Here is a 27,200-nt window from a genome sequence, read left to right as displayed (position 1 = left end):
AGGATATTATGAATAAGGACAGATTTGAAAAAGAATCAAATAGAATTTATAGAAATGAATCCTTTGAAACATACAGCCAAGGTCACGAGAGGACTTAAATAGAAATTGGAGAACCAATTACTGGAAATATTATTGAAGGGATTCCTACTGAAAGATATCTTATTGAGAGACTCCTTCAATGTTACTGAGGAATATCTTATTGATAGATTCTGTTTCTTCTTTTCCACCTTCTGATTTTAATACTATGATAGCAAATAATTCATACAATAAAGTAAAAAAAAAAAGTCCAAAATCTAACTATGGCACTGAGCCCCTTCTCTTTCCTCCTCCCACCAGACAACCACAGCTATTTGTCTTAACCTTCATTCCCAAGTCATTAAGAATCTCATATGAGTTAATACTAAATTGAAAACATAGCATAGGATAGAAGCATCTCTTCTTGTGGAAAGATCAAAGTTAACTTTCCAAGTGATTTGGGCTTTTAACGTATGTAAGGTAGAAGAAAATACATACTTAAGAATAAGTACTTAACTGCAAAAAAAAAAAAAGACTAGATGAATTTAGTTTTCATAAGCATTTCTCACATCATTAAACTAGGGCCAGAGGCCAAAAAGTAAAAAACTTCTAGAAGGTAACGTTTGCACTTCAATTACACTACAAAAAGTATAACAGAAAATGAAATTTCAAGTGGTAAGAAGAAAAAAACACTTCAAGGGGCTTTGAATGAGGTGTGTGTGTGTGGGGGGGGGGGGGGATGGAATCTGGAATCAAAAGTTGAAAACTGCTATCATGGGTCTGCTACTTTTTAGACATTTATAAGTATTTATTAATATGTACTTTGTTTACCTAATAGGATGGTAATGAGATGGAGAAATTGTGTGTGTGAGTGTGTGTATATAAAATGTATGAAAACACTGCATTATACACAGCTATGACAATATAAGGCAAATATTTAATTTATATAAAAGGTAAAATTTGAAAGAGTTTGAAGGCTGGTTATAATCTGGATAAATGGAAGATCAGGGAGTTGGTATCCACAACATGAACAAAGTCAAAGAGGCAGAAATGAGCTTGTAAATTCAAGAGAAATGGAAACTATAAGTCTGGCTACTGCAGAAGCAGTCAACTGCTCACAGTGGGAAGCAATGGTAATAAGGGTGAAAAGGTAGGCTTAGGACAGATTATACAGGGCATCTAGTATCTACCTGGTAGAACACAAGGCCTTGTCCCCTTCTAAGGAAGCTGGAACTGGGAGAGCCTTCATCTCCTTATTCCCTAGCAGCCAGGGTTTGGGCACATGACCAAGATTCATTCGGGCACCTTAAAGGCAATGAAGCAAATATTCAGGGGTCTTTTGGAAATTATTTATGGTAGCTATGGCAGCATCAAGTACCAGGGGTACCCAGCATCAGGGTCCTAAGTAGATTCTTCTGAGGAATTATCTTGGCTTTCTTTTCTCTTGCCATTCTGTTGGCTCCATAGGCTATCCTATAACCTAATACATTCATGTACTGCCCATATTGGCCAGAGTTGGTTTCTCTTATTTACAAACAAAACCATTACAGAATTGCATACCATCTGTAAAAGAGATAATATAATGAAAATTTATACCAACCTGGCACTTTCATACTGTTTCACAGTCATTAATGTATCTTCAATTGTTTTATTCACCAAAGTGTTCACACTGGCAATGAAAAAATTAATGGCTCCAAGAAGAGTCTCTCCATTTTTAGCCAGCAGCTTCTGGGTGTCTGCATTATAGCCAAATTCTTCCTAAAACAAAAAGTCACCTTAACTTATCTAGTAATAAATTAGTAAATTTATTTTAAAACTCTCAAATATCACTAATGGGAAATTATTTGATTTAGAACTCTAGCTACAGAATTTTTCTGTCAATGTTTAAAAAAATAGGAATCTAAATTATAACTAGCTATATTATTACCAGAAAAGTCTAGTAAACCAAAACTGTCGTCAGCTCAGATGCATAGCAAAATAAATAATTTTAAAAGTTAAACTACTTTGTACTAGAAAGAGTATTTTCATTTCTCCTTTTTGTTTCAATTATATTGTAAGCACAGCTGTTAGGAAGAAAAATATAGCAGATTATTAATCAGAGAAACTATAACTTTCACAACCAAATTAGGTAACAATTGGCTAAAACTTTCAGACATAAAATAGATTGCGCTTTTGTGTTTTGACTAAATCTCTTTGAAGTATAAATATTAATAATACACATTTCTTTGTAAACTTAGTGACCAGTTGACGCCCAAGCTCAGGTCTATCTGGGCATACAGCTGAGGAAGGATCACTCGACACCAATGAATTCATTTCTCTGAATAAACTGAATCTTGGCTCAGCAACATTACACATGGCTCCTTCAGATATGGCAAGGACTAACTCTAAATTTTCAGCAGTAAAAGCTTTACAGTCCAAGTTTGATTAATTAACAGATTATCAGGAACACATCAGACCAAATAAAAATGTTGACCATATTGTAAGATGTATCACTCAATTTGAGAATTCTGAAGTTTGTCATAAAAATTTTTAATTTAGCTGAAGAGAATGAAATATTAAATTAACTTGAATCTTAGAAGATGCAAATTTAATACTAGTGCTATAGCTATAGTTAAATTTTTAGGAGATAACATATTCAACAGTTAATAAATAGCAGGAAAGTAAAATTATCTTTATTATGCTAAAAGTATTTTCCATTTAGAGATCCAGTGCTCTATATGTTGGACTGAGGAAACTCTATACAATCTAGAAGGCTGCTCTTTTACTAAAAACAAACAAAAAACTAAAACTTAGTAAGATGAAACAGCAGCAGAAATAGTATATTGCAGAATTTGAAATCCTATATTTATAGATGAGAAAAACTGGCCTAAATTCAAAGCGGACAGGAGGAGTAAACTGCCACTATTCTGTTTCATGAATGTGAATCTCACCTATAATTCTGTGATGAGAATGTGTATAAAACTTAAGATTTTAATGTATAATTTGAAAACTGGCTAAAATAAAAAAGCATTTTTACAAGAGATACAGTAGTGAAAGACATAAAACAATTAGGACACTAGGAAGAAATATACATATGTACATGCATTATGAATAAATACATAAATAATTAAATATGTTTTGGCACTGCAAATATGATAAAACATCATTCCTAAACTTCATTTAGTTGGTAAGTTATGTTACTATTCTGTTAGAGACATTTTACATATTTTTGTGAATTGCCTTAGTAATTACAAATAAACTAAACAAATACAAGAGTACATACATCAAGAACAAGGTTGTGGTTCTAATCTGCCACCAAAGAAGGAAAACCAGACCAATTCCCTGATCTAAAAATGTGCTTACTTTACATATGGAGAGAACAAAGTTTGAAAATATTTTAAATTTTTTTTATTCTTTAGCAGCTCCTACATCATTTACATCTACCAGATGCAAATTTACCAGATGTAAATAAACAGCACTTCTCATTAAACTTAGGACTAAATAATTAAAACATCTGATTTGTTCTAAAACATCAAGTTTTAGTAATATAAATTATTATGTAATTGATAACAAATGCATTATTTTAAACAATAATACAGAGCAATAAAAATTATAAGTATTAATTGATAATTGACAGTAATTTGGGTTGTGTGAACTTTCCTAATTTTGATGTAGATGTTATCCTTTAAATTGAGAAAATTTAATGAGGTGCCGTGGTATAACAGAACTAGGACTCAGAAGGCATGTGATAAAATGGTAAAAGTCTAGTTTGGTAATTCAAACAACTTGGAAGTTCACATCTTGATTCTGCCATTGACTGGATTTGTATCTTTTGTGAATAATTTAAATTCTTTGTGTTTTAATTTCCTTACTAATAAAAAGATCATTCCCATACACACCTGATAGGAAGTATAATGAGATAATCTGTATAAAGATTCAGACAGATGACAGATATTTGTTAAAATATCATTTCCTATTACCCTCAGGACATCGGCTTTTTTACTGGTAGATGTTGGTTGTTTCTCTAAAAAAGGAAAGAATTTGACTAATCTTTAAATTTTCCTCAACTTCCAAATGCCACAATCCCATCAACAGCTATCACATCCATCCTAATTTATGTAGTGCCACTAAGTGCCAGGCCCGGTGTTAAGTATTTTCCACGGATCTCAGTTAATGCAGCATAAGGTGGGAGACAGTGGACACCATCTCTTCACTACTGCACCCTGCTAAGTTATCCTCATAAAGAATCAATAGAGGCATGGCTGGTGTGGCTCAGAGGTTGAGATTGACCCCAGGAACCAAGAGGTCACCAGTTCGATTCCCAGTCAGGGCACATGCCTGAGGCAGCTGATGGATGATGATGTTCCTCTCTCATCAATCCCCCCTTCCTCTCTCTAAAAATCTATCCCCCTCTCTCTCTAAAAATCACTAAAAAAAAAAAAATATATATATATATATATAAATATATATATATATATTTTAAAAGAATCAACAGGCAAAGAAGGGAGTAACTTTGCAAACTGGCATGAGTGATCCTGATTACCAAAGGAAAATTGGATTGCTGCTCTGCAATGCAGGTAAGGAAGAGTGTGCCTGGAATATAGGTGATCCCTTAAGGCAGTGGTCGGCAAACTGCAGCTTGCGAGCCACATGCGGGTCTTTGGCCCCTTGAGTGTGGCTCTTCCACAAAATACCACGTGCGGGCGCGCATGTACAGTGCGATTGAAACTTCGTGGCCCATGCGCAGAAGTTGGTATTTTGTGGAAGAGCCACATTCAAGGGGCCAAAGAGCTGCATGTGGCTCACAGTTTGCCGACCACCGCCTTACGGCGTCTCATAGTACTCCTATGCCTTATGACTAATATCAATGATTTGGGGCACCCTACCAAGCAAAGAACCACGATGGCTGAGGGGCTGGCTGAAAGCAAATGCAATATAGAATGGGTAGTGGAAGCAGCTATGACTATGTGGACATTTGTAGAAATAAGGACTACACTTTAATGAGTATTTCTTTCTTATTTTGTCATAAATACATTTGTGTGTATAAATACCTTTGCTTTTCCCTTCCCTCTCTTATTGTCTCTTTATCATGTAACACAGTATATGTTAACTTACATCATAGTATTTAAGTTATAGTATATCAAAGAAAAAAATGAACGTTACCCAAGGACTTTGCATCCTCTTCTGGGGAAAGAGTTAATATGTCTTAAATAGTCTGCAGGACAGTTGTATCATGATAGGTGGAAAAGACTTTATTATTTTGAGATTAAATATGGTTTAAGAACATGTCCATATGTGCTAAATTGAAATGAAGGGTTGTGATAGTTAATTTTATGTGTCAACCTGTTTAGACTATGGTGTCCATTTGTCTGATCAAACACCAGTCCAAATGTTGCTATGAAGATACAGATTTTGTTGATTCGAATAATATTTATAATGATAAACATTGGAGCGGTGATTTAAAGTTGACTTTAAGGAGATTATCTTCCATTATGTGGGTGGCCTCATTCAAATAGTTGAAGCCTTACGAACAAGACTGAGGTTTCCAGGAGAAGGAATTCTGCTGTAAGACTGTAACATAGAAATCCTGCTTTAGATTCCAGCCTGCTGGCCTACCCTACAGATGTCAGATTTGTCAACCCCCGCAATTCCTTAAAATAAATCTCTTTGTGTGTGTGTATATATTATATACCTATCTCCTATTGGTTCTATTTCTCTGGAAAACCCTGATATAAAAATATCCATCCAGTAAATATTGATTCCAGATTTCAAATACATCTCTAGTAGGTTCTAATTTACCCTTATCATTATTATTTTTTAATCCTCAACAGAGGAAATGTGTTTTTAACTGATTTTTTTTTTTTTTTTTTTTTTTTTTTTAGAGAGAGAAAGGAAGGGAGGGAGAGAAAGAAACATCAATGGGTTGCCTCCTGTATGCACCCTGATCGTGGATTGAACCCATAACCTAGTTATGTGTCCTGACCAGGAACCAAACTGGCTACCTTTTGGTGTATGGAACGATGCTTTAACCATGCCACCTGGCCAGGGCTAGTTTACCATTTATTTTACATTTATAAACATCAATTAGAATGTTAAAGCCAATGAATTTTCTATTTCCTTCAAATCACTTAAGTATACACACTTGCCTTGAGCATTTGTTCACTGACAAATCATATCAAGCACATTTCAGTGTACAAACATCATAAAAGAAGGATATATCGTGTCTTTTTAGCAAATTAGGATGGTCCAGATTCTTGACCCAAAATGTTGCATGATGGGAGTCACTCCTGCTGAACGACTAACTAGATGAAAGAAAATACCTGAAATGGTTAATTTTATGTGCCAACTTGGCAAGGCCATGGCATCCAGATATTTCATCGAACATTATTCTGGATGTTTCTGTGAAGGTGCTTTTGGATAAGATTAAGATTTAAATTAATGGACTTAAGCAAAGTAGACTGTCCTCCATAATGTAAATGGGTCCCATCCAATCAGCTGAAGTCCTTAATAGAACAAAACTGACCTCCCAGAGCAAGAAGGAACTTTGCTAGCAGACTGCCTTTGAACTCAAACTGCAGCTCTCCCTGGGTCTCCAGCTTGCCAGCCTACCCTGCAGATTCTTTATGTACTGAGTCTTCATAATTGTGTGAACTGGTTTCTTAAAATAAATCTTTATATATCCACCCATCCAGCTGGTTCTATTTCTTTGGAGAATCCTGACTCATACAATACCACATTTCCTTTTTGTCCTTAAGAATACATTGTTACTCACTGACCCTTGGATTTAAGATGAATTTTCTGGGATATCATCAGAAGACTCATAAACTAAGATTTCACTTATATTATCAATTTTGCCATTATTGTTAAGAGTCAATACTGCTGTCTTTGCAATCCTCTTCTGATTTATCTAATAATTGTGAAATATCTTCCTCTGGTATTATCTTCTCTTTGCCATTATGGGCAGGAAATGGAAAATTCTAAGTTCTCCATTGTGTTCATGAATATTAAAAAAAAAAAAAAGACCACAAAAATGGTTTCTCCAGATTTCTTTTTGGCAACACAAACAAAAAGTATTTCTCTCACTATTGTATCATTCTAGGCAATGGTGTCTTTCTTTTGTTTTATTATCTTAGTCATTTCAGGAATTGAATCATGACCTCCTGGTTCATAGGCCAATGCTCAAACACTGAGCCACACCAGCTGGGCTATCTTAGTCATTTTTAACATGGTTGGAAATAACTGATGAATAGTGATGAAATAATTCCTAAGATGATGAAATAGCAAAATGTTTTAAGATATAGAAAAATAAGATCATTAAGATCCCATACTGTGTCACTGTTTTCTTATAAACCCATATAGTAGTTGCAAAATAAAAAGTTTTATTCTATTAAAAAAAAAGAAGTAAATTTTCTCACTGGGAGACCTTGAAGAAAGAATAAAAGTCATGAAATACCAGTCCTTACAAAGAGTTAGAAATGCTCAAACAGAAAACTCAAAAATTAAAACTGAGTCCAATGGACTTGAATACCGAGGATTATTAACCTCTTAATTCTGCAAATAAAGGATTCACATATACAAAGAAATGTAATAAAAGTATTTATTAGCTAAGACTGACCATTAGTTGAGTTAATTCATATATAAGCCAGGTCAGCAAATGTATCTCCAAGTTGCTTAGAACTGTTATCTAGCATATAGTAAGTCCCCAATCTGTTAACTATTATAATTAATTAGTGGCCTGGGCATGGATTCGTGCACATTGAAAGGAAATTAATTAGAAATATTTTAATATTGCTATTCGCCCTTTCTCTATAATAGAAGTGTCAGAGATGAAAGAAAATGAGTAAAATGTATATGAAAATAATATATAAATAACATAAAAGACATGATATAAAAACAACGAAAACATGATATAAAAACATTGATAAAAACAATGACTAATAAATTGATTAAACTTATTCCAGTATCTCCCTGTATACCAGATTAAGAGTAAAAACACTTTCAGAGTGCTTGACTAATTTCCCTTGTGATGAAGTATTTACAACTTTAACTTTAACGTCACACGCTCTTCGAACTCGAGAGAAAGCAACATATAACTGACCATGTCTGAAAACGGGTTCAGGTAGGAATATTCCTACTCTGTCTAGAGTTTGTAATTTATTAATAGTCATTCCAAAAGCTGGCATCACGAGAAACTGTCTTCGAATTAATTTAAATGGGAGGCCAGTGTCAGACGGGGATAGTTGTGCCAATAGTTGGTCTTCAGACATGTTCTGTCGACGTCGCCGCTTTCTTTCAGCATCAGAATGTCAATGAAAACAACCAAATTCATGATCGACAATGACAGATGGAAACACACGCGTGCGACTGGCATCAGCGAGAGCTTTATATGTATTGTACACGTGTGAGTCAATGTTCATTTTTAGATAGCCAGTGTGCATCATATGTACCGGCCGGTCAGACGGACAGACGTCAGTCACTTAGGCTTTTATATATATACTAGAGGCCCATTGCAGGAAGATTCCTGCAAGAATAGGGCTTCCTGAGACCGGAGCGAAGCTTCCTGAGACCGCTGCCTGGCTCCCTCCCTTCTCCGCCACTTCGCTCCCTCCCATCTCTGCTGCCTCACTCCCTCCCGTGTCCGCTGCCTCAGCTCTGTTCCCTTCGCCACTGCTTTGCTACCTTCTGCAGCACTTGGCTTCCTTCTATGCAGTCTTCAGTCTTCGCTCTGCGCCTGTGTATGCAAATTAACCGCCATCTTTGTTGGGTTAATTTGCATATTGCTCTGACTGGCTGGTGGTCATAGTGGAGGGATGGTCAATTTGCATGTTTCTCTTTTATTAGTGTAGATAGATAGATAGGTTTATTGAGTGCAGCATTACTGTTAACATATCTGCAACACTTTCCCAGGTTCTATACCCTGGCTATCTCTTTCTATACAGTGGGGCTTTTTCTCTGGGTCATAGACCCTCTAAAGATTCCACTTTGGATAGCATCATGGAGAAACATAGACAGACCAGGATATAAATTCCAGTTCTACCTTTTGATTGATAATCTTATAAAAATCACCTAACCTCTCTTGGCTTCAGTTTCCTCATCTATAAATTGGGGATAACATTTCTTGCAGTGTTGTTCATTGAATTACATGATATAATGATTATAATGCATTCAGTCTATTACAATTGTGGACACTCAAAACTGCAGTTGTTATACTTATCCCACTTTCTAAATATTAATTAGTTCTTTTTGTCTGACTCAGAATTGAAAATCAGTATTTTTCACTATTATGATATATGTTGCCATCTCTAGCCAGCTTTCTTTGTCCAAGTTTCTAGATATTATGAAATGATTTAATACTCTTTATTATTTAACTCTTGAAGTTAGAAGTCTGTATGCAAGGGATTTCTATACCCTTAGGTGAGAGAAAAAAAAAGACAAAAAGGAGTCACTTAAGATATCATAAGAAATTGTTGGAAATGTTTTGCTGAATAGAAATGTATGCAGAAAAATAATTTCATTCTAAGACTCACAATTTATACTAATGATTCAGTAAAAGTATATCACAAATCCAGTCCAGCAAGTTACTACCTGTTCAAGACAATAGGAGACTAGGTAAGAGTGAGTTTTCAATAGACGCGCAGATTTACGTTTTATCCACACCCAGCTATACATAACTATGACTCTTTCTAGGTTCAGGCAGGCTGAGTATTCCGTTTCCTTCCCTCCAATCAAGTTCCCTTCCCCTGAAGCCTCCAGCTGACATCTCTAGAGTACAACTGGTTCACTATGTTGACACAAGTCAGTTGGGTCTTCTTAAAAATTATATTAGACTAGAGGCCTGGTGCATGAAATTCATGCATGGGGGGGAGGGGCTCAGCCCAGCCCACGCCCTCTCACAATCCAGGACCCCTCGGGGGATGTCGGGCCTAAACTGGCAGTTGGACATCCCTCTTGCAATACGGGATGCTGCATGCACCAGTGACCATACTTTTCATACAGGTGAAGGGCATCTTGCTGTTGTATGGGCAGCTACATTTTTTTTGCCCTGATTATAAAAAGTAGTATATAACATGATCCTTCTGAGGCAGTAGTACCATTTTCCCCATCTTATGGATGGAAAAACTGAAGCAGCGAGAAGTTAAGTAATTGGCTTTGTCACACAGTTATAAGTGTCAGAATCAGGGCTGACCGCAAAATGTGCAAGCCAGAGTCCATGCAAGTCATCACTGCATCATCCTGCTTTTTCAGTGTTAGAATAACCTTGCCATGTTTTAATTTTTAAATCTAAGAGACTGTTCCCAATGTATAGGGTAGGGTTTCTAGGCCTGGCCGGCGATCAGGGTCATCTATGGGGCAACTGGCAGGCAGAGTGATGGGGGGGGGGGGGGGGGCCGGCCCTGATGGCACCTACCTTGGCTGGCGGCCTGGTGCCACCCGCTGGCCAGCTGCGTCCCCCGCCACCACCTATGGTTGCCTCCCTCTGCAGGGCGACCGGCGGGCAGGGCGATTGGGGGCCCCCCACTGGCACCCACCTTGGCTGGCAGCCTGGTGCTGCCCACTCGCCGGCCCCGCCCCCCGCCATCAGTTGCTTCCCTCTGCGGGGCCACCAGCAGGTGGGGCGATGGGGGGGGGGGCCCGCTGGCACCCACCTTGGCTTGGCTGGTGGCCTGGTGCCGCCCACTGGCTGATCACGCCCCCCGATTGCCACTGCTGCCGGTTGCCTCCCAACTGGGGGCAGCTCCTGCGTTGAGTGTCTGCCCCCTCGTGGTCAGTGCGCATCATAGCAACCAGTCGTTCTGCCGTTCAATCCATTTGCATATTAGGGTTTTATTATATAGGATATCTTTTAAAAAACCTAAAGATTCCAATTTGATTAAGACTTCAGCAAATCAGAAATGTAACAAACTACCTCTCAGAATACTCCTATCGCCACTCGCCTCCCCCCACCCCATAGTTATTTAAAATAATCTTACATGGAGTTCTAGTGACTTCAAACTCAGGTCAGCAAATGCATCTCCAAGTTGCCTTTGTGTATGTACCATCTGAAAAAGCTGGGTTGACAATGTCTGAGCAAGTCTTAGAATATTTTCATACTTTTTCTTGTTATCTCTTAATATGTCAATCTGAGCTTCAAGTTCAAGGTCCACAGTTCTTGACCCACGGCCTAGCTTTTCAGAGATAATTTGTCGAGTGCACTAAAAGTGAAAAGATGCATTTTGTTTAGAAAGAAAAAAAGGAACAAAAGAAAAAAAATAATACAGCAATCCAAAGTAAAATGCTAGAGCATATGGCATATATCATTTTTGGCTTCACAAAAGGCAGACTAACAAACTAAAAACTGTCAGTGCCCTTTTACAAGTTCATTAGGACTCAGAAAGTAAATTTAAGCCAGTCAATGAAGGAAAAATACCACATGATCTCACTCATTTATGGATAATAAAGACCATTATATACTGATGAACAAAAACAGATACAGAGGCAGAGCAGCATTGATCAGACTGTCAAACTACAGCGGGAAGCCTGGGGAGGGTTGGGGAGGCGGGGTAAGAGATCAACCAAAGGATTGCATGCATGCATATAAGCATAACCAATGGACACAAGACACTGGGGGGTAGGGGAGACCGAGGGAATGTCAAGAGGGGGGGGGAAGGAGACATATGTAATACTCTTTGTAATACTTTAAGCAATAAAACAAAATTTAAAAAAAAGAAAGTAAATTCACCAGACATGTCTAATAACTACTACTAATCAGAGGAAGTTTTTTCTTTAAAAAAAATATTTTTATTGATTTTTTGCAGAGAGAAAGGGAAAGGGATAGAGAGTTAGAAACATCGATGAGAGAGAAACATCGATCAGCTGCCTCCTGCACACCTCCTACTGGGGATGTGTCCACAACCAAGGTACATGTCCTTGACCGGAATCGAACCTGGGACCCTTCAGTCCACAGGCCGACGCTCTATCCACTGAGCCAAACTGGTTAGGGCAATCAGAGGAAGTTTTAAGATTTACCTAGCTAATTCATATATTACCAGATAAGCTCTCTCACAAAATCATATTTTAAGCTTAATGCACTTGGTAGCTTATTTAAAACAACTGATTAGCATTGATTTAAGAACAATATTGGACTATTAATAACTAAGGAATAATAATACCAAATTACATTCTCCTATTGGTTTCATGACTTTCCTCCTTTTATCTTCCCCTTAAATAACTGTGTGTATGTGTGTAAGTAGGAGGAATGAAGGGAAGAAAGAAAAAAGAGAAAAGAAAAGGGGTTGGGACTGGGGGGAATAAGAGGAAAAGAGAGAGAGGGGTGAGGGAGGAGAAGAAAGGAGATTAGAGATTTCTGAATTCTTTTACTTTTGCTCAAATAGAGTTAAATTATATTATTCCATTCTGCCTCAAAAATGATAAAAAAATTTATACTTTTTAAAAATATCTAATTTCAGAGCATACTAAAATAAATTTTCTTGTATTTTTTGTTAGAAATAAAAAATTATAAGCAACTTCACTACTCAATAATACATTTTATGAATAACCTAAAGGGCATTAATATATTCCTCATCATTTAAAGTGAAGAAAAAAGTTCTAAAAAGTAGTAAATAAGTACACTATTAACAATTTAATTGCAAATATGCTCTTTTATCATCTCTTTCAAAGTTTTGGTTAGAATTACTATTTGTTGTAAAATTAAAATAATGAGGGAAATAAAACATAAATTTCTTCTTCCTTCCTTTAATCCCACTAGATATTAGAGAACTACTACTGATAGGTAGTCTAGACCAGTGGTCGGCAAACTGCGGCTCGTGAGCCACATGCGGGTCTTTGGCCCCTTGAGTGTGGCTATTCCACAAAATACCACGTGCGGGTGCGCACGTACAGTGCGATTGAAACTTCATGGCCCACGTGCAGAAGTCGGTATTCTGTGGAAGAGCCACACTCAAGAGGCCAAAGAGCCGCATGTGGCTCTCGAGCCGCAGTTTGCCGACCACTAGTCTAGACTCTCCTGTGTGCTGCAGCACACACTGCAAGAACGTTTAAAACATGCAATGCTTGACTGTTTACTTAGTCAGAGGCACTGACCTCTTTTCCCTTAGATTGTCAAATTTAAAAAAATGACAACAGCTAATACAACAATAGCCGTCTGGTGGGAATTAATCAAAATTATATCTTTTTTTTGTCAGGTCAGCAAAAAATAAATTTTTTGGTGTGCCACAGAATTTTAGCAATTAGTTTTTGTGTGTCATGAGATGAAAAAGACTGAAAATCGCTACTATAAAATATCAAAAAGAGGGAGGTGGAGATAAACATAACTATAGCAGTTCTACAGCTAAATATATTCCAAGGCAATATATTTCTATCTATCAATTAATAAGCATTTTAGTAGTGTTTCTTTTACCTTTTTCCTATTGACTTTTTAAACTACATTTATATAAAGATCTGTAATAAAACAAAATACTTCATTTTCCAATTGTAATTTCATTTTTAGATAGCATTATGCTCTCTTATGTGTTCATACAATTGCAAAATAATTTGAATAACACAAATATAAATTCCTAGAGCCAGTTAGGGTGGAAACATTAAAAAATTACAAACCTTGTAGGTGTTTAGACTCCATTTTCTAACAAGTTCTAACTTTTCCATTGCAGGATTTTTAATTTCATCTGCTAAAATAACTGGTCCACTTTTTGTCTGTGTTCTCTGGCCACCTGCATGATCATAAACACAAAAGATAAAAACACAAACCAGGTAATGACAAGTAGGGAAAACAAAACAAAACACTGATGCTGTTCAAATTAACCTACTTATGCATTTAAAAAAATGAGAAGGTACCCACAAACTAAAGGTCTACAACTTCCTGGGATCACTAAAGATAATTTCCTAACACTTAAAAAATATTTCTATTAAACACAAATGCCATGTGGTTAGCTTGTCATCTTTTTTAAAAAAAAAAAAAAGCTGCAATCAACCTTCTTTTCTAAACAAGTGTGTTTTACTTAAGAAAAATATAATTTCCACAATTAATCTTATAACCTAATGACCCTAAAAAAACTGTCAGTAAAAATCTGAAAGGCCACATACCCTCACACTGTGATCTCCTTTCACTGTACTATGTAAACCGAGCAACAATAGAATGTTACTATAATTCTGGAGGATTTAAAAAATACAATTCAAATTTCCAACAATCATTAAAAATATCTTACCACCAGTATGAAAGGCTGGGTTAAAACAAGACCTACATTGTACCTCTTTTTCTTAAGAGACACCCCCTCCTCCATCAAAACAAGCCATAATTACTAAAGGCAGTCTGATTCCCTGACATAAAAGACAACTCAACAACTATCTAATTCTTAACTGTAAAATATTTTTCAAAAAAGAAAATATTTAATAAACATTTATGATACTAATGACTTGGGATAAAAACTTTATAATAATTTTAGAAGAATAATGAAATAAGATAAAAGGTTATAACAAATGGTTTAAAAAATTAGTCAGCAAAAATTTTTCTCACTCCTATAGCCAGACCAGCTTTTACCACAGCTTTACCATAATCTAAAATAAAAAATGATTTATATAAAATAAGACATTTAAGAATTTACCAAATTCTTATAGAAACAAAATACAAAATGTTAACATGACATATAAAAAGAAATATGGTGTTCAATTTTTTCCTATTTTCATAGTCCAGAAATATTAAAGTGCAGAACAAATTTAGTGCAAAGAAATGGGTTTTTCCCAAGTATTTTTCATTGGGCAAAACTAGTAAGTTACATAGTATTTTGTTATAGTCTGCAAACTATCTGTAAGCTGAGGCTGAAAATAGGAAGACACATGATCCATTCCAAACAATGAACAACCCAACTGTTGAAGATGCCTTTTTTGTTTAACTAGAAAACAGAGAGCAGAGCTGCAAAGTTGAAAGTTTAGGATCAAGTAAGTGAACCTACATTTCCCAGAACAAAGAAAGGATGATTTAAAAGGAATCAAAATTTACAATGTTTTTAAATCTTAAAGTGAATTAAATTTCAGATATGAGATACAGTTAATAACTTTTAAAAGCCAGAAAGATATGTATGGCTAGAATGATCATCTCCCTTATTGCTAAGAAAGAAAGAGAAAGAAAAAGCAGCAGCCACCAAAAAAGTCAGAATAACACACACCTAAGAGTATTAAGCAAGTGATTATGAAACTGAGTGAATTAGTTTAGCTTCAGCAGTAGCAAGAAGTGCTTTATCCAATGAGTGCAGAGAATACCTGCGGGAACAATTAAATCACTTCCTTGTTGAGCCAGTTGACTAGCTGCAACCCTGCTAGGAGACATAACAGATGGCAATGGTGGTGCTGAGGGACCTGAAAAGGATAGACATTTAACTGTGAAAATCCTTTTCCTCCTCCACATATTGCACATTTTTAATATTGATTTACTAACATTGCCTTTAAAATATTCAAAAACTAGTATCAAAAACTGGAATTAATAGCCTGGCTGGTATAGCTCGGTGGTTGAGCATTGACCCATGAATCAGGAGATCATGGTTTGATTCCCAGTCAGGGCATATGCCCAAGTTGCAGGTTTGATCCCCAGTAGGGGCATGCAGGAAGCAGCCAATCGATGTTTCGCTATCCTTCTCCCTTCCTCTGTCTAAAGTAAATAAAAACATATTAAAAAAAAAAAACACACCTGGAATTAATATATTTGCTTTCTTGCAGGAATGAACTAAGTAATAAATGGATGTGAGCAGGTTGAGTTCCTGTGTAAATTTTTCATTGAACTCTTAAGACCAAACAAGACACATAACTATCAGAAGAAACTTGGTAAGAGCATGTCTAAACAGAACTTTACCTGGATTCTGCTTTTTAAAAATAAATTACTAGAATGGAATTAAAGTCCCACAACTGAATGATTTAAAACTTAAGTAAATATTTTATTTCTTTATTAAATCCTCTCCCAAGGACATGCTGGGGTGGGGGGTGGGGGTGGGGGGAGGGGAGATACAGACAGACAGACATCGATGTGAGAGAGAAACATCAATTGGTTGCCTTCCATATGTGACCCAACCAAGGATCGAACCTGCAACACGGGTATGTACCCTGACCTGGAGTCGAATCAGGAATCTTTTCAGTGCATGGGACAACACCCGACCAACTGAGCCACAATGCCCAGGGCAAGAAAACCCATTTTTTACACCTAAATATTTACATGGTTTTATTTTCTTTCACTTATGAGAAAATGAAAAAACACTTTTAAAAGGTTGTTAGGGGCAAGAGCATTACAAAGGATGCAACTTTGTCCTTTATATTAAAAATAGACATATATATGTGATGTGTGCAAAAGAATTAACACAGCAAGTCTAATTGCTTATTCTTAAAAAGACTAGCTCATAAGATTGGCCTTTGGATGGTGTCTGGGAACTTAAATTTGGTTAAGATTCTAACCATTCCCAGAATGGTAAGGCAGGCTCACTGTGCCTAAACTATTTACATAATGTGTCTATGCTAGACACCTGCTTTCCTTCTGGGAGCCTGGAATGTTGGTACATGCTAGGCAGAGGATCCTATGAGCAATCTCCAGTAAAAATCCCGGGCACTGAGTCTCTACTGAGCTTCCCTGTTCAGTAACATGTGTGTCACAACTCTGCTGGGGAATTAAACACGACCCATGTGACTGCAATGTGAGAAGACCCTCTCAAGCTTATGCCTACTTTCCTCAGACTTCACCTCAGGCATCCTTTACCTTTGCTAACTGTGCTTGGTATTCTTTTGCTGAAATAATCATAACTCAAGGAGTCCCTTGAGTCCTAAATTACTAAATCTTATGGTGGTCTTGGAGATGTCCTATACAACATGTATAGTTGGAAAAAATAAAAGTTGTATTTTCCTAATTGCTTTGATATAGGAAATATGTATTTATACAAATCAATATTGACTAGTAGCTATACATTTTGTGCTTATAAGCTAAAATCATTTAAATCTGCATTTTGATATAATTTTTGAGTTTTTATTTCAGTAATTTAAAACCAATTCCTAAGAGAGCACAAAGGGGGATAAATCAGTGGTTCTCAACTGTGGGTCGCGACCCCTTTGGGGGTCGAACGACCCTTTCATAGGGGTCGCCTAAGACCATCAGAAAACATATATAATTACATATTATTTTGTGATTAATCACTATGCTTTAATTATGTTCAATTTGTAACAATGAAAATACATCCTGCATATCAGATATTTACATTACGATTCATAACAGTAGCAAAATTACAGTTATGAAGTAGCAACGAAAATAATTTTATGGTTGGGGGTCACCACAACATGAGGAACTGAATTAAAGGGTCGAGGCATTAGGAAGGTTGAGAACCACTGGGATAAATGGTGATGGAAAAATAAAATAAACAAAACAATTCCTATATAATAAGTGAAATCATGCAGATTGATCTATTTCTATGAAGACTACTACTAAAACAATTCCTAAATCATTAAATTGAAGAGAAAAAGGAATATGCTTATAATTGGTGTTTTATCATTGAATTAAAGGGCTCAATTCTTATACTTTTTAATAAAGGTAGCATTTGATGACCTCCCATCCTCCACCCCAGCCATCTTTAAAAATACATGGGCTCTTACCTTGATATGCTCCTGCTTCAATAACCCCCTCTTTGGTACTGTCAAAGCCATGAGATGTAATTTGGGTTTCTGAGAGACCAAGTCCAGCTGGTAATGAATGCTTCAAATCCTTAGCAATGTTTGAATAAAAAAGAAAATCTTTGTGAAAATCTCATAGCACATTAACAGTTTAGGATAATTGTGTTCTTTTAATCACATATTAAACTATTTTTCTCTCTACTATGTAGTATTCCCTTATGCTGTCACAGCATTCTTTAACGATGTATAAGAGCAGCAAACTCAGCAAGATTTGCTATTAAGAGATACAAATTACTTTCATTATTCTAGAACTAAGTAGTAGGAAGGTATTAAAATTCAATTTTGAATTTTCTAATTTATTGATATATCAGGAAAATCATTTTAGAGAACAGAATTAAGATGACTAAAAAGGCCTATCTAATATTAAAAATTGACTGATGTGTAATATAATCATAATGAGTCTGGCTAATGATCAATATAAACAAATCATCCACTTGCAATATTAATTTTCAAGGTTAGCTCAGTAAACAGGGCTTCTCTGACTTCAAACAGTGTGAAAAAAAGAAAATTTCTTGCTCATTAAATTTACATTAAGCAAATTAGCCTATAATTGGAACTTAACCTAACAAATATAATATTCAAAATCAGCCTTATAGCAAAAAAGAAGAAGAAGAAGAAGAAGGAGGAGGAAGAGGAAGAGGAGGAGGAGGAGGAGGAGGAAGAGAGAGAGAGAGAGAGAGAGAGAGAGAGAGAGAGAGAGAGAGAGAGAGAAAGTCAAGAGGCATAGATTTCTAATTAAAAGTCCTCTCTTTCCTTTGGCTAGAATATGAGGAATTATCTAATTTTCATAATCAGATTCTATTAATAGATCTTATTGGTTTTCCACAATAATGACAAGTTAGTGATGCACTAAAAAGGTAAATATGTCTTTAAAATTCTTTCCTAATATTCTACCCCACTACATATAATGTACAGATATACTTTGAAAACTCAGAACATTTTGAGTTTTCTAATTTGCAAATTCAAAACTTACCACATATAGTCTCTCATAACTAACAAGTGTTGAGAGGGTTTTTCTTGAGAAGCTTATTAATTTTGCCTGGGCAATTACTTGTTTGGTATGGTGGACCTAAATAACTAATGAGATCAATTCTCGTCTTAGGTGATTTATCAAACAGCATCTGACACAGGTGATGTTCTCTCCTTGTTACACTTGCATTCCCCAAATTCAGGGCACTCTTGATCTTCCTCTGATATGTCCTATTGTCTCCTTCACTTATTACTCCTCATCTCCCCAACCTCCAAATCCTAGAATGCCTGAGGGTTCAGTCTGAGGACTTTTTCTCCTATATTAATTTCTCTGGTGATCATATTGATTTTTCTGGCTTTGAACATCATCTATACATTGACAACTACAAATTTATGTGTCTTACTTGGCCTCTCTCTTTAACTCCAATATTCTAACCACATGTCCACTTGGATTTCAAATAGGCATCTCAAACTTATATGTCCCAAACTGACTGATTATACACTAACCGCCCCCCCCCCCCCCGCCCCCGGAAAAAAAGAGAACAAAAGAAAATAACACCACCTATAGTTTTCACTCCTTTTAGTTTATGGCATCTCTTTTACCAAAAGCTTAGCCAAAAATCTTAGGACTTATCTTTGACTCGCCTTTTTATCTCATATCCACATCCGGACAATCATCAGATGCTATTAGATCTACTCTCAAAATATATCCAGGATTAAACCAACTCTCTCCACTTCCACTGATTCCACTCTAATATAAGCTAATATAATATTTCACCTGGATTATTCCAAGAGCCTCCCAACTGGTCTGCCTGCTTCTGTCCATGACACATGGCTCTAACTTCACAAATCAACCAAAGGTATCCCCTATAAAAACGCTCTAACAGCCCCCAATCTCACTTGACTTAAAACCCAGATCATTAAATGTTCTCAAGGGATTACATGATTTGAGGTCATCTCCTACTAGCCTCTCAGGCTTGCAGCCACACTGTTTCTTCAAAAACAATAAACCTACCTCTATTTCAAGACCTTTGTACTGCTGTATTTTTCTTCCGGAATGCTCTTCTACCAGAAATCCATAGGACTTGCTTCTTTAGCCAGAGATGCTTTTCTCCAACAATGTATAAAATAGCAACTCCCATAAATTTCACACTGGAACTCCCTATTCTGTTTTATTTTTCTCATAGCAGTTATCACTAAGAAATATATTATGTGCATATTTGTTTTTTCTCCCCTCACTATACTGTAAACTTCATGAGAGCAGGGAGGTTGCCTATTTTGTTTGTGCTATATATTTAGCACCTTAAATAGTGCCCAGGATTTAGTAGATGTTCAATAAATATTTGTTGAATAAATAAATGAATTTGTTGAGTGAACTAAAGGATTTATGACTCAACATCATTAGATTAAGAAGCTGCCATAGCAATAGATTTATTTTCAAATTTAATTTAATGAGTATTTGCTTACTCTTACTATATGTTAGACTTTCTGGGAAAAGAAAAAAAAAGATATAGTTCTTGCCTGACTGGAGAGACAAGATATACAAACATTAACGTAAAAGTTGAACTTAGTACCAAAGTAAAGACAATAAGTATCAGAGGACTTCAGAACAGGGACTAAGTCCATGAGAACTAACTAGAAAAGAAGGAAGTACTGCCTGAGCTCTGAAACACAAGGATTTATTTACAAACGGAACCAACATTTGATAAGTAGCACCTTCAGGACAGCCACTGCTTTGGACACTACAAACACAGCCGTATAGGAAACTAAAGTCTCTGCCCATATTACTCACATGGGGGGTGGAGGGAGGAGACTGATAGTAAACAAATACTTGTATAATAATATATTAGGTAATAAAAAGTTCTGGAAATAAGCAGGACTCAATAAGGTTTTTTTGTGTGTGTGGTGGTGTTGGTGTTTTTAAAGGCAGGATGATAGAGACCCAGAGTGATAGGCAGAGGGTACTACTTTAAGTGGGGCACTCTGGGAAGGTCTCTCTGAGGACGTAAAATGGGGGCAGAATGCTGGATAAAGAAGTGAGAGAGTGAGCCATGTGGCTATGTGGAGAAAGGACAATGACTTTAAGGTAACAATGATGTTCTATTTCTTAATTGAATGTTAGAAAAGTAGGTATTCACTGTACTCTGAATTCACTTCATCGAAATATAATTCTCATGCCATAAAATTTATTTAGAGTTGTATAGCCATCACCACTAGTTTTAGAACATTTTCATCACTCCAAAAGAAACTCTGCACCCAGTAGAAGCTACTTTCATTCCTACCTTTCCCCAGCCCCTGAGAACCACTAATCTCCTTTCTGTTTCTATGGGTTTGCTTATTCTGGACAGTCATATAAATGAAATCACATAGTATCTGTCTTCTAGCATACTGAGTTCAAGGTTCATTCATATTGCAGCATACAGGGTGGGGCAAAAGTAGGTCTACAGTTGTGAATATGTGAAAGACAGTGTTTATTCTTGTTTGATTATTTATTAATTATTGTATTATTTTCCATATGAGCAACTGTAAACCTACATTTGACCCATCCTGTACATCAGCAGTTCATCTTTTTTAAAAAAATATTTATTTCATTGATATTTTTTCAGAGAAGAAGGGAGAGGGGGAGAGAGAGAGAAACATCAATGATTAGAGATAATCATTGATCGGCTGCCTCCTGCACGTCCCCCACTGAGGATCGAGCCCGCCACCCGGACATGTGCCCAACCGGGAACTGAACTGTGACCTCCTTGTATATAGGTCTGTACTCAACCACTGAGCCACACCAACTATGCAGCAGGTAATTTCTTTTTATGGTTGAATAATATTCCATTGTATGGGTATAGCACATTTTGTTTAACTATTCATCAATTGACGGATCATCATTTGGACTGTTTCCACTTTTTGACTATTACAAATAATGTTGCTGTACATGTTTAGTGTACATGTTTTTGGCTGAGTTATATGGCAATTCTATGTTTAACCTTTTGAGGAACTGTCTATCTTCCAAAATGGCTGCACCAATTTACATTCCCCAAAGCAATGTATGAGCATTCTAATTTCCCCACATCCTTATTATTATCTATCTTTTTCATTATAGCCATCTACGAAGTAGCATCTCAGTGTAGTGTTGATTTGCATTTCCCTAATGACTAATGATGTTTAGCATCTTTTCATGTGCTTATTGGTCATTTGTATATCTTCTTCGGGGAGATACCTATTCAAATCTTTGGCCCTAGTTTTAGTTGGGTCATTTATCATTTTACTTTGTAAGACACAAATCCTTTACCATATATATGATTTATAAACATTATTTCTGTGGGTTGCCTTTCGCTTTTTTTCTTCATGGTGTTCTTAGAATCCCAACAGTTTTACAAATTGATAAAGTCAAATGTATCTATTTTGTTGTTGTTGCTTGTGCTTTTGGTATCACATCTAAGAAACTAAAGTGTCTAATACAAGGTCGTTAAGATTCACATCTATGTTTTTCTTCTAAGAGTTTGATAGTTTTAGCACTTACCATTTAAATCTTTGATCCATTTTGAGTTAAGAACTAAAACAACATACAAATGGCACAGAGGTCCAAAAAGTTGTATTTACTGTATTCTTGGAACTTACCTGAGAGTACAATACTTATTTGAATTATCTGCCCTAAAATGTATAAACTTCCAAAAAAGAGATATAATAGTAACAGTAGTTGGAAAGAGGGGAATTAGTAATTGGTTGAACAGTAAATACAATGGCTATCCCTGATCACCTGCGTTTTCAAGAAGTTACAGGGACACCTTCCATTTTTTCATACATGGCCTCCTGAAGAAACAACTTCTAGTTGTCTGAGGATATTACATCTCACCCAACAGTCTCCCAGGGGTCCTTTATTCAACAAACAAAAGTGCTTCCAGAAAAAAAACTCATGTTCTTTATATAAAACAGATGTAAAATCTGAAAGGCACTTAGGCCTCCCTGTGCCTAAACTGTTACTAACAGAAGGATTCTAACCAAATGAGGAACAAATGGGTCCATTCACATTCTGAATAGAGTTATCATTTTGACAGTAGTCTGACAGCTAAGTGAAACACAAAATAATATGTATTATGTGAGAGGAATAGATGACTTGTGACATTACAGTATTTTATAAGCTTGTTGACTGTCTTTTTTTTGATAAAATATATATTCTCTAAGTAATATAATTTAACCTCATACTTCACAAGAACTTAAAATGTGTCTTTATATTAGCCTTCCCATTTTCTAAAAAAAAAGTATCTCAGTTATAAGGCTGTGCCTAGCTTAGTAACATTTTAAGTATCTGCTACTGTATTCACTCCTATAGTTTCCGGAGTACATCTGAGAGACAATGAGCCCATTCATAACCCACAACATAAAATCCCTTATTTGCATTTTTATGTCACTGACATTCAACTCAAAGTTTAAGACTTTGCAAAGCTGTGCTTAATTATTGTACAATAAAGTGGAATAAACCTGAAGTTAACTTTCTATTCAAGCTATGAGGATAGTGCTACAGTATTTAATAGTTTTTAAAAATAAATTTTCAAATAATTAAGCTAAAATAAAATAACATGCTTTGGGCAATAAAAAATATTTAAATTTTTTAAAAATCCTTTTCAAAAGATATAAAATAACACTTGTAATAACATCTCTCATAAAACTGTAAGGGGTGCTCATTTCAAACCAAAATAATTTGCCTCCGTTTTGCATATTTTAACTGAGGGTAAAACGAGAATGAGATTAAAAATGTAAGTTTAGAACTTATAATTTAGCAAGTAATCTGCTTTTGAACTAAATTTAGTACAAGACCAACACATAAAGAACACAAAATGTTCAGCAAATTTGCTTTAAAATACACTTCCTTAAGAAGGTACACAACACTACAAGAGGTAAGCAGAATTATAGATTTATTAATTACTTGGGGTGAGGAGAAATCTTGAATAAAGGAGTGACTCTCAAAACATATACTGTAACTACCAACAATCTGTAAGGATTCTCCAAGTATTCTATGAATTACAGAACTCTCTTTCCCTTAGTTTCTTTACACTATATTCTCCCAGTTTTCCTCCTATCTACATCTTTAAAAATGGCTTGGTGCTCTTTAATGGTTCTAGTTTCTCTACCAGAGAAAAGTCCTAAGTCTTGCTTCCCTTCCTCCTTTGGTGTCCAAACTATCTATTTAATTGTCTCCCTTGTTTCTAGACGTGTCACTCCTGAAATTCACTCTTCAAAACTGTAGGCCAAGACAACTTCTACAAAGCAAATCAGACTGAGACACTTCCATTTTTATGTCATTTGGGGCTACTCTCCATTTACCTTTTAGACAAAAGTCCATACTCCTCAACATAGTTTTAAGGTTTTTCGGGATCTGGTCCCTGCTTGCCTCTCTGCCTGCCTCATTTCTTACACATCTACCCCCACATTCTCCACTTGAACAATAGTGAATTTTTAATGTTATGGTTTTACACCTTTTTCAGGGCTTTAGAGTTGCCTCTAAATGGGGAACATCTTCACTCTCTTCATCTAGCTAGCTCATCCTTCAGATTCAGCTTGGATAGCAATTCCTCAGGTGGTCTTTCCATATTCCTCCTACCAGTTCCCAGACCATGATATACCTGGCCTAGCATATCACTTCACATGGTAAAATTAATTTGTCTACATCCTCTTTCTCTGTTGGCTGTACACTCACTAAGACCAACCAAGGTTGCATATCAACCTTGTTTCCCTTTATTATTTCTAACATCTAGCAGATATAATACTAATACTTCATTTACTAAGTAATTTTCTCAATTTAAACATCCTATCTCATTCTTCAAAATGGGTAAAACCTTCCAAAGCATTTACATAATATAACTGTTAAAGAAAAAAAAATTAAAAACTATGTTAAATGTTCTGTGAATTTTGATAATTTAAAATTTCCCTCTGCTGTTTTAATGGTTAGCTGCTTACAAGGAATATCTGCCAGAAGCAAAGCTATTATTCAAACAGACCTCCACATCCCCAATTCTACTGTAAACGAACTGCAACACCCTTAACCTCCTCATAGTGTTCTGAACCCTTTGCATGTTATTGGGCACACTTTCAGGGAATGATTCTATATGTTCAGTATGCAATTCCTTCCAAACTGATTATAAGGTGTCTATACTGAATTTTCATAGCTCATCAAAAACACAGTCTACTAATGGCATGGTATATAGTTTGTTGCTTATTTTTTTAAATACAAATTATAAAATATTTAAAACAAAATAAAGTCAAGTGCATGAGCCTGCCTACCTATGTTGATGCAGAATGACTGGTTGTAGTAATAACAATCTGTAAAAGTGTATGATTTCCACCCCCTCCGTATACTTACAGAAAACCTAAAGTTGGTAGTTTGATTCAGGTTTGGTAATTTGTGAACAAAGAGCCAACAAAAATTGAGGGCAGATAAAAGATATGCTAGACTAATACAGTACAACCCAACCTACACTTTCGTCTCATATTTCATTAACCTCTTCATCCCTAATGTCTCTCACCTTTCAGGCCTTATCTACTTAGTCAACTGGAACTCCCATGGCCACTCTTTGGACCATGTCATCAGTCATGAAGCAACACCACTGGAATCTTAAGTCTAATGCTGCTGAATTCATTCAAAGACTATCACTGGGAAAATTTGTATGTATCTACATTCAAAAAATTCCTGCTAGAGATTAAAAACTTACTCATGACAGCATTTGTATATAAATAAAGGCACAAACTATGGATTATAATGAAGATAGATAAGACTTCAGCCTTTCATTAAAAAGTATATTTATTCACAATTTTTAACAGCTATCCCAATCCAGAATTAATTTAATAGATGTGTATATAATAACACATTTTAAAACTTATTTTTGGTAAAAGTAGTAAGAATATATTTTATACTTGAAAAGTAAATATTTAAAATGAATCTAGGTTTGCATGTTTTAAACAATGAAAACATTTGCAAACCATCTGCCATACCTCTTAAAGGGTCCAAGATACACATTTGGTAAAAACTATATATTATGAAGACATACTCATTACCTGCTACTCAAACTCTAGGGTAGGATGACTGAAGTAGAAAACAGGTTAAAATTTAAGTCCTTATACTGGAATTAATTCCTTTATCGAGCAACTACTGTTAACCAGAACAGTGTTGTGTGCTACACACTGTCTCTGCCCTAAAGGTGATTCCAATCTCTTGGGAAAAGTAGTGAGACTTGGGGATCTCAAAGGTACTCCCACTTAACTAATATCCTGTGATTTAACTCAAAACTTGCAGACCAGGAGTTTTTAAGACCCAGGGAACCTAAGGATCCAAAGATAGGGTTTAGGGGGGTGCTAAACTCCCTAAAATCGAATATAAAACTTGGTATCCTATGTATATGAAATTTTTTTCTGGAGGAAAAAGTCCATAGGTGAAAAAACCTAAATTGTGGATTTTAGTTTTGGGCCAACCACAAGAAACGTTTCCTTTTAGCTATACCTATTAAGGTAATTTCTCTAAATCTGCCAAATATAACTTAACTTACAAGAAATTTTACCATATGAAGCTAATATTTGCTTCTTCTCTTTATTTCATGCCACAAATTGCACATTTCTAATCTAATATTATGACCAGCAGTATAACAATAAATTATAATACGCAGTTACAAGTCAAAGAGTAATTTGTACTCTTAGAGATGAACTTTTCTAATCTCCAAAAAATACAAATTACCTTTTATTAAAAAGCAAAAATATTTTTGCTCCAAATAAACTGCGATAATATTAAGATCATTATCCTATGCCTCTCATCTTAATAAAAGAGTAATAAACCTCAAAACATTAACAGATGTTAAAGTGCTGCCAGAGAATCCCTATGACAGGTTCATACATTAAAATCTCTATGTGAATGTGAAGACTCTAACCAGAGCCTCTCTTAGATCAGACTAAAAAGGGAAATCAAATGAAAAATTAAAGATGAAACAAAAAAAATTTTGTAATTTCACTGCCTGTGCCACAGTGACACCAACAGGCCAGCTAAGTTATGACAACTTAATAAACGACAGTCTTCATTTTATACGACTGTATTTTTTAAAGTGCATTATGCAGTATCCATTAAATAAAAGCCATTATACAATTTTAGACAGCAAATATGTATAAAAGGAAGATGTATATAAGTAAAATACCGCAGAAAAGTGGTCATGATCCAGTTTTACATGAGATCTTTCTTAGCCCATAAAATATAGTCTACTGGTAATAAATACACTTTAACATTTTCATAAACTTTTATTAAAATAGAAATGTGGATGAGATTAAATGCAATTTCCCTTTTATCGATCAGAAAATACTAAAGGGAAAGTGTGCCAAAATGTAGGTAAATACAGGGTGGGGCACAAGTTGGTTTACAGTTTTGAGTATGCAAAACAGAGCTTATTCAATATATATATTGATTGATTTCAGAAAGGAAGGGAGAGGGAGAGACAGAAACATCTGTCTCTGATCAGAGAGAATCACTGATCAGCTGCCTCCTGCACAACCCCTACCAGGAATCGCATCATGAC

The 27,200-nt window shown here is 35.7% G+C and overlaps 1 protein-coding gene across 2 annotated transcripts in view; it reads right to left on the bottom strand.

Annotated features, from left to right (window-relative positions):
* The window catches only part of ARFIP1 (ARF interacting protein 1), an 89,031-nt gene that overhangs the window by 29,055 nt on the left and 32,776 nt on the right, over window positions 1-27,200 (bottom strand). Inside the window, exons 3-7 of one of the 2 annotated variants that reach the window (XM_070415324.1) lie at window positions 17,608-17,716; window positions 15,247-15,342; window positions 13,588-13,700; window positions 10,965-11,186; window positions 1,616-1,773 (exon numbers count right to left, since the gene is read on the bottom strand). In XM_070415324.1, the coding sequence (XP_070271425.1) occupies window positions 1,616-1,773; window positions 10,965-11,186; window positions 13,588-13,700; window positions 15,247-15,342; window positions 17,608-17,716 (698 nt within the window). The remainder of the gene's footprint in view (window positions 1-1,615; window positions 1,774-10,964; window positions 11,187-13,587; window positions 13,701-15,246; window positions 15,343-17,607; window positions 17,717-27,200) is intronic. The other variant, XM_070415325.1, reaches the window with a different exon arrangement.

This window comes from Myotis yumanensis, unplaced genomic scaffold, assembly GCF_028538775.1.
Source record: "Myotis yumanensis isolate MYYU_CA2020_CCGP unplaced genomic scaffold, mMyoYum1.0.hap1 SCAF_5, whole genome shotgun sequence".
NCBI lineage: Eukaryota > Metazoa > Chordata > Mammalia > Chiroptera > Vespertilionidae > Myotis > Myotis yumanensis.
This window is presented reverse-complemented; position numbering and strand designations above follow the sequence as displayed.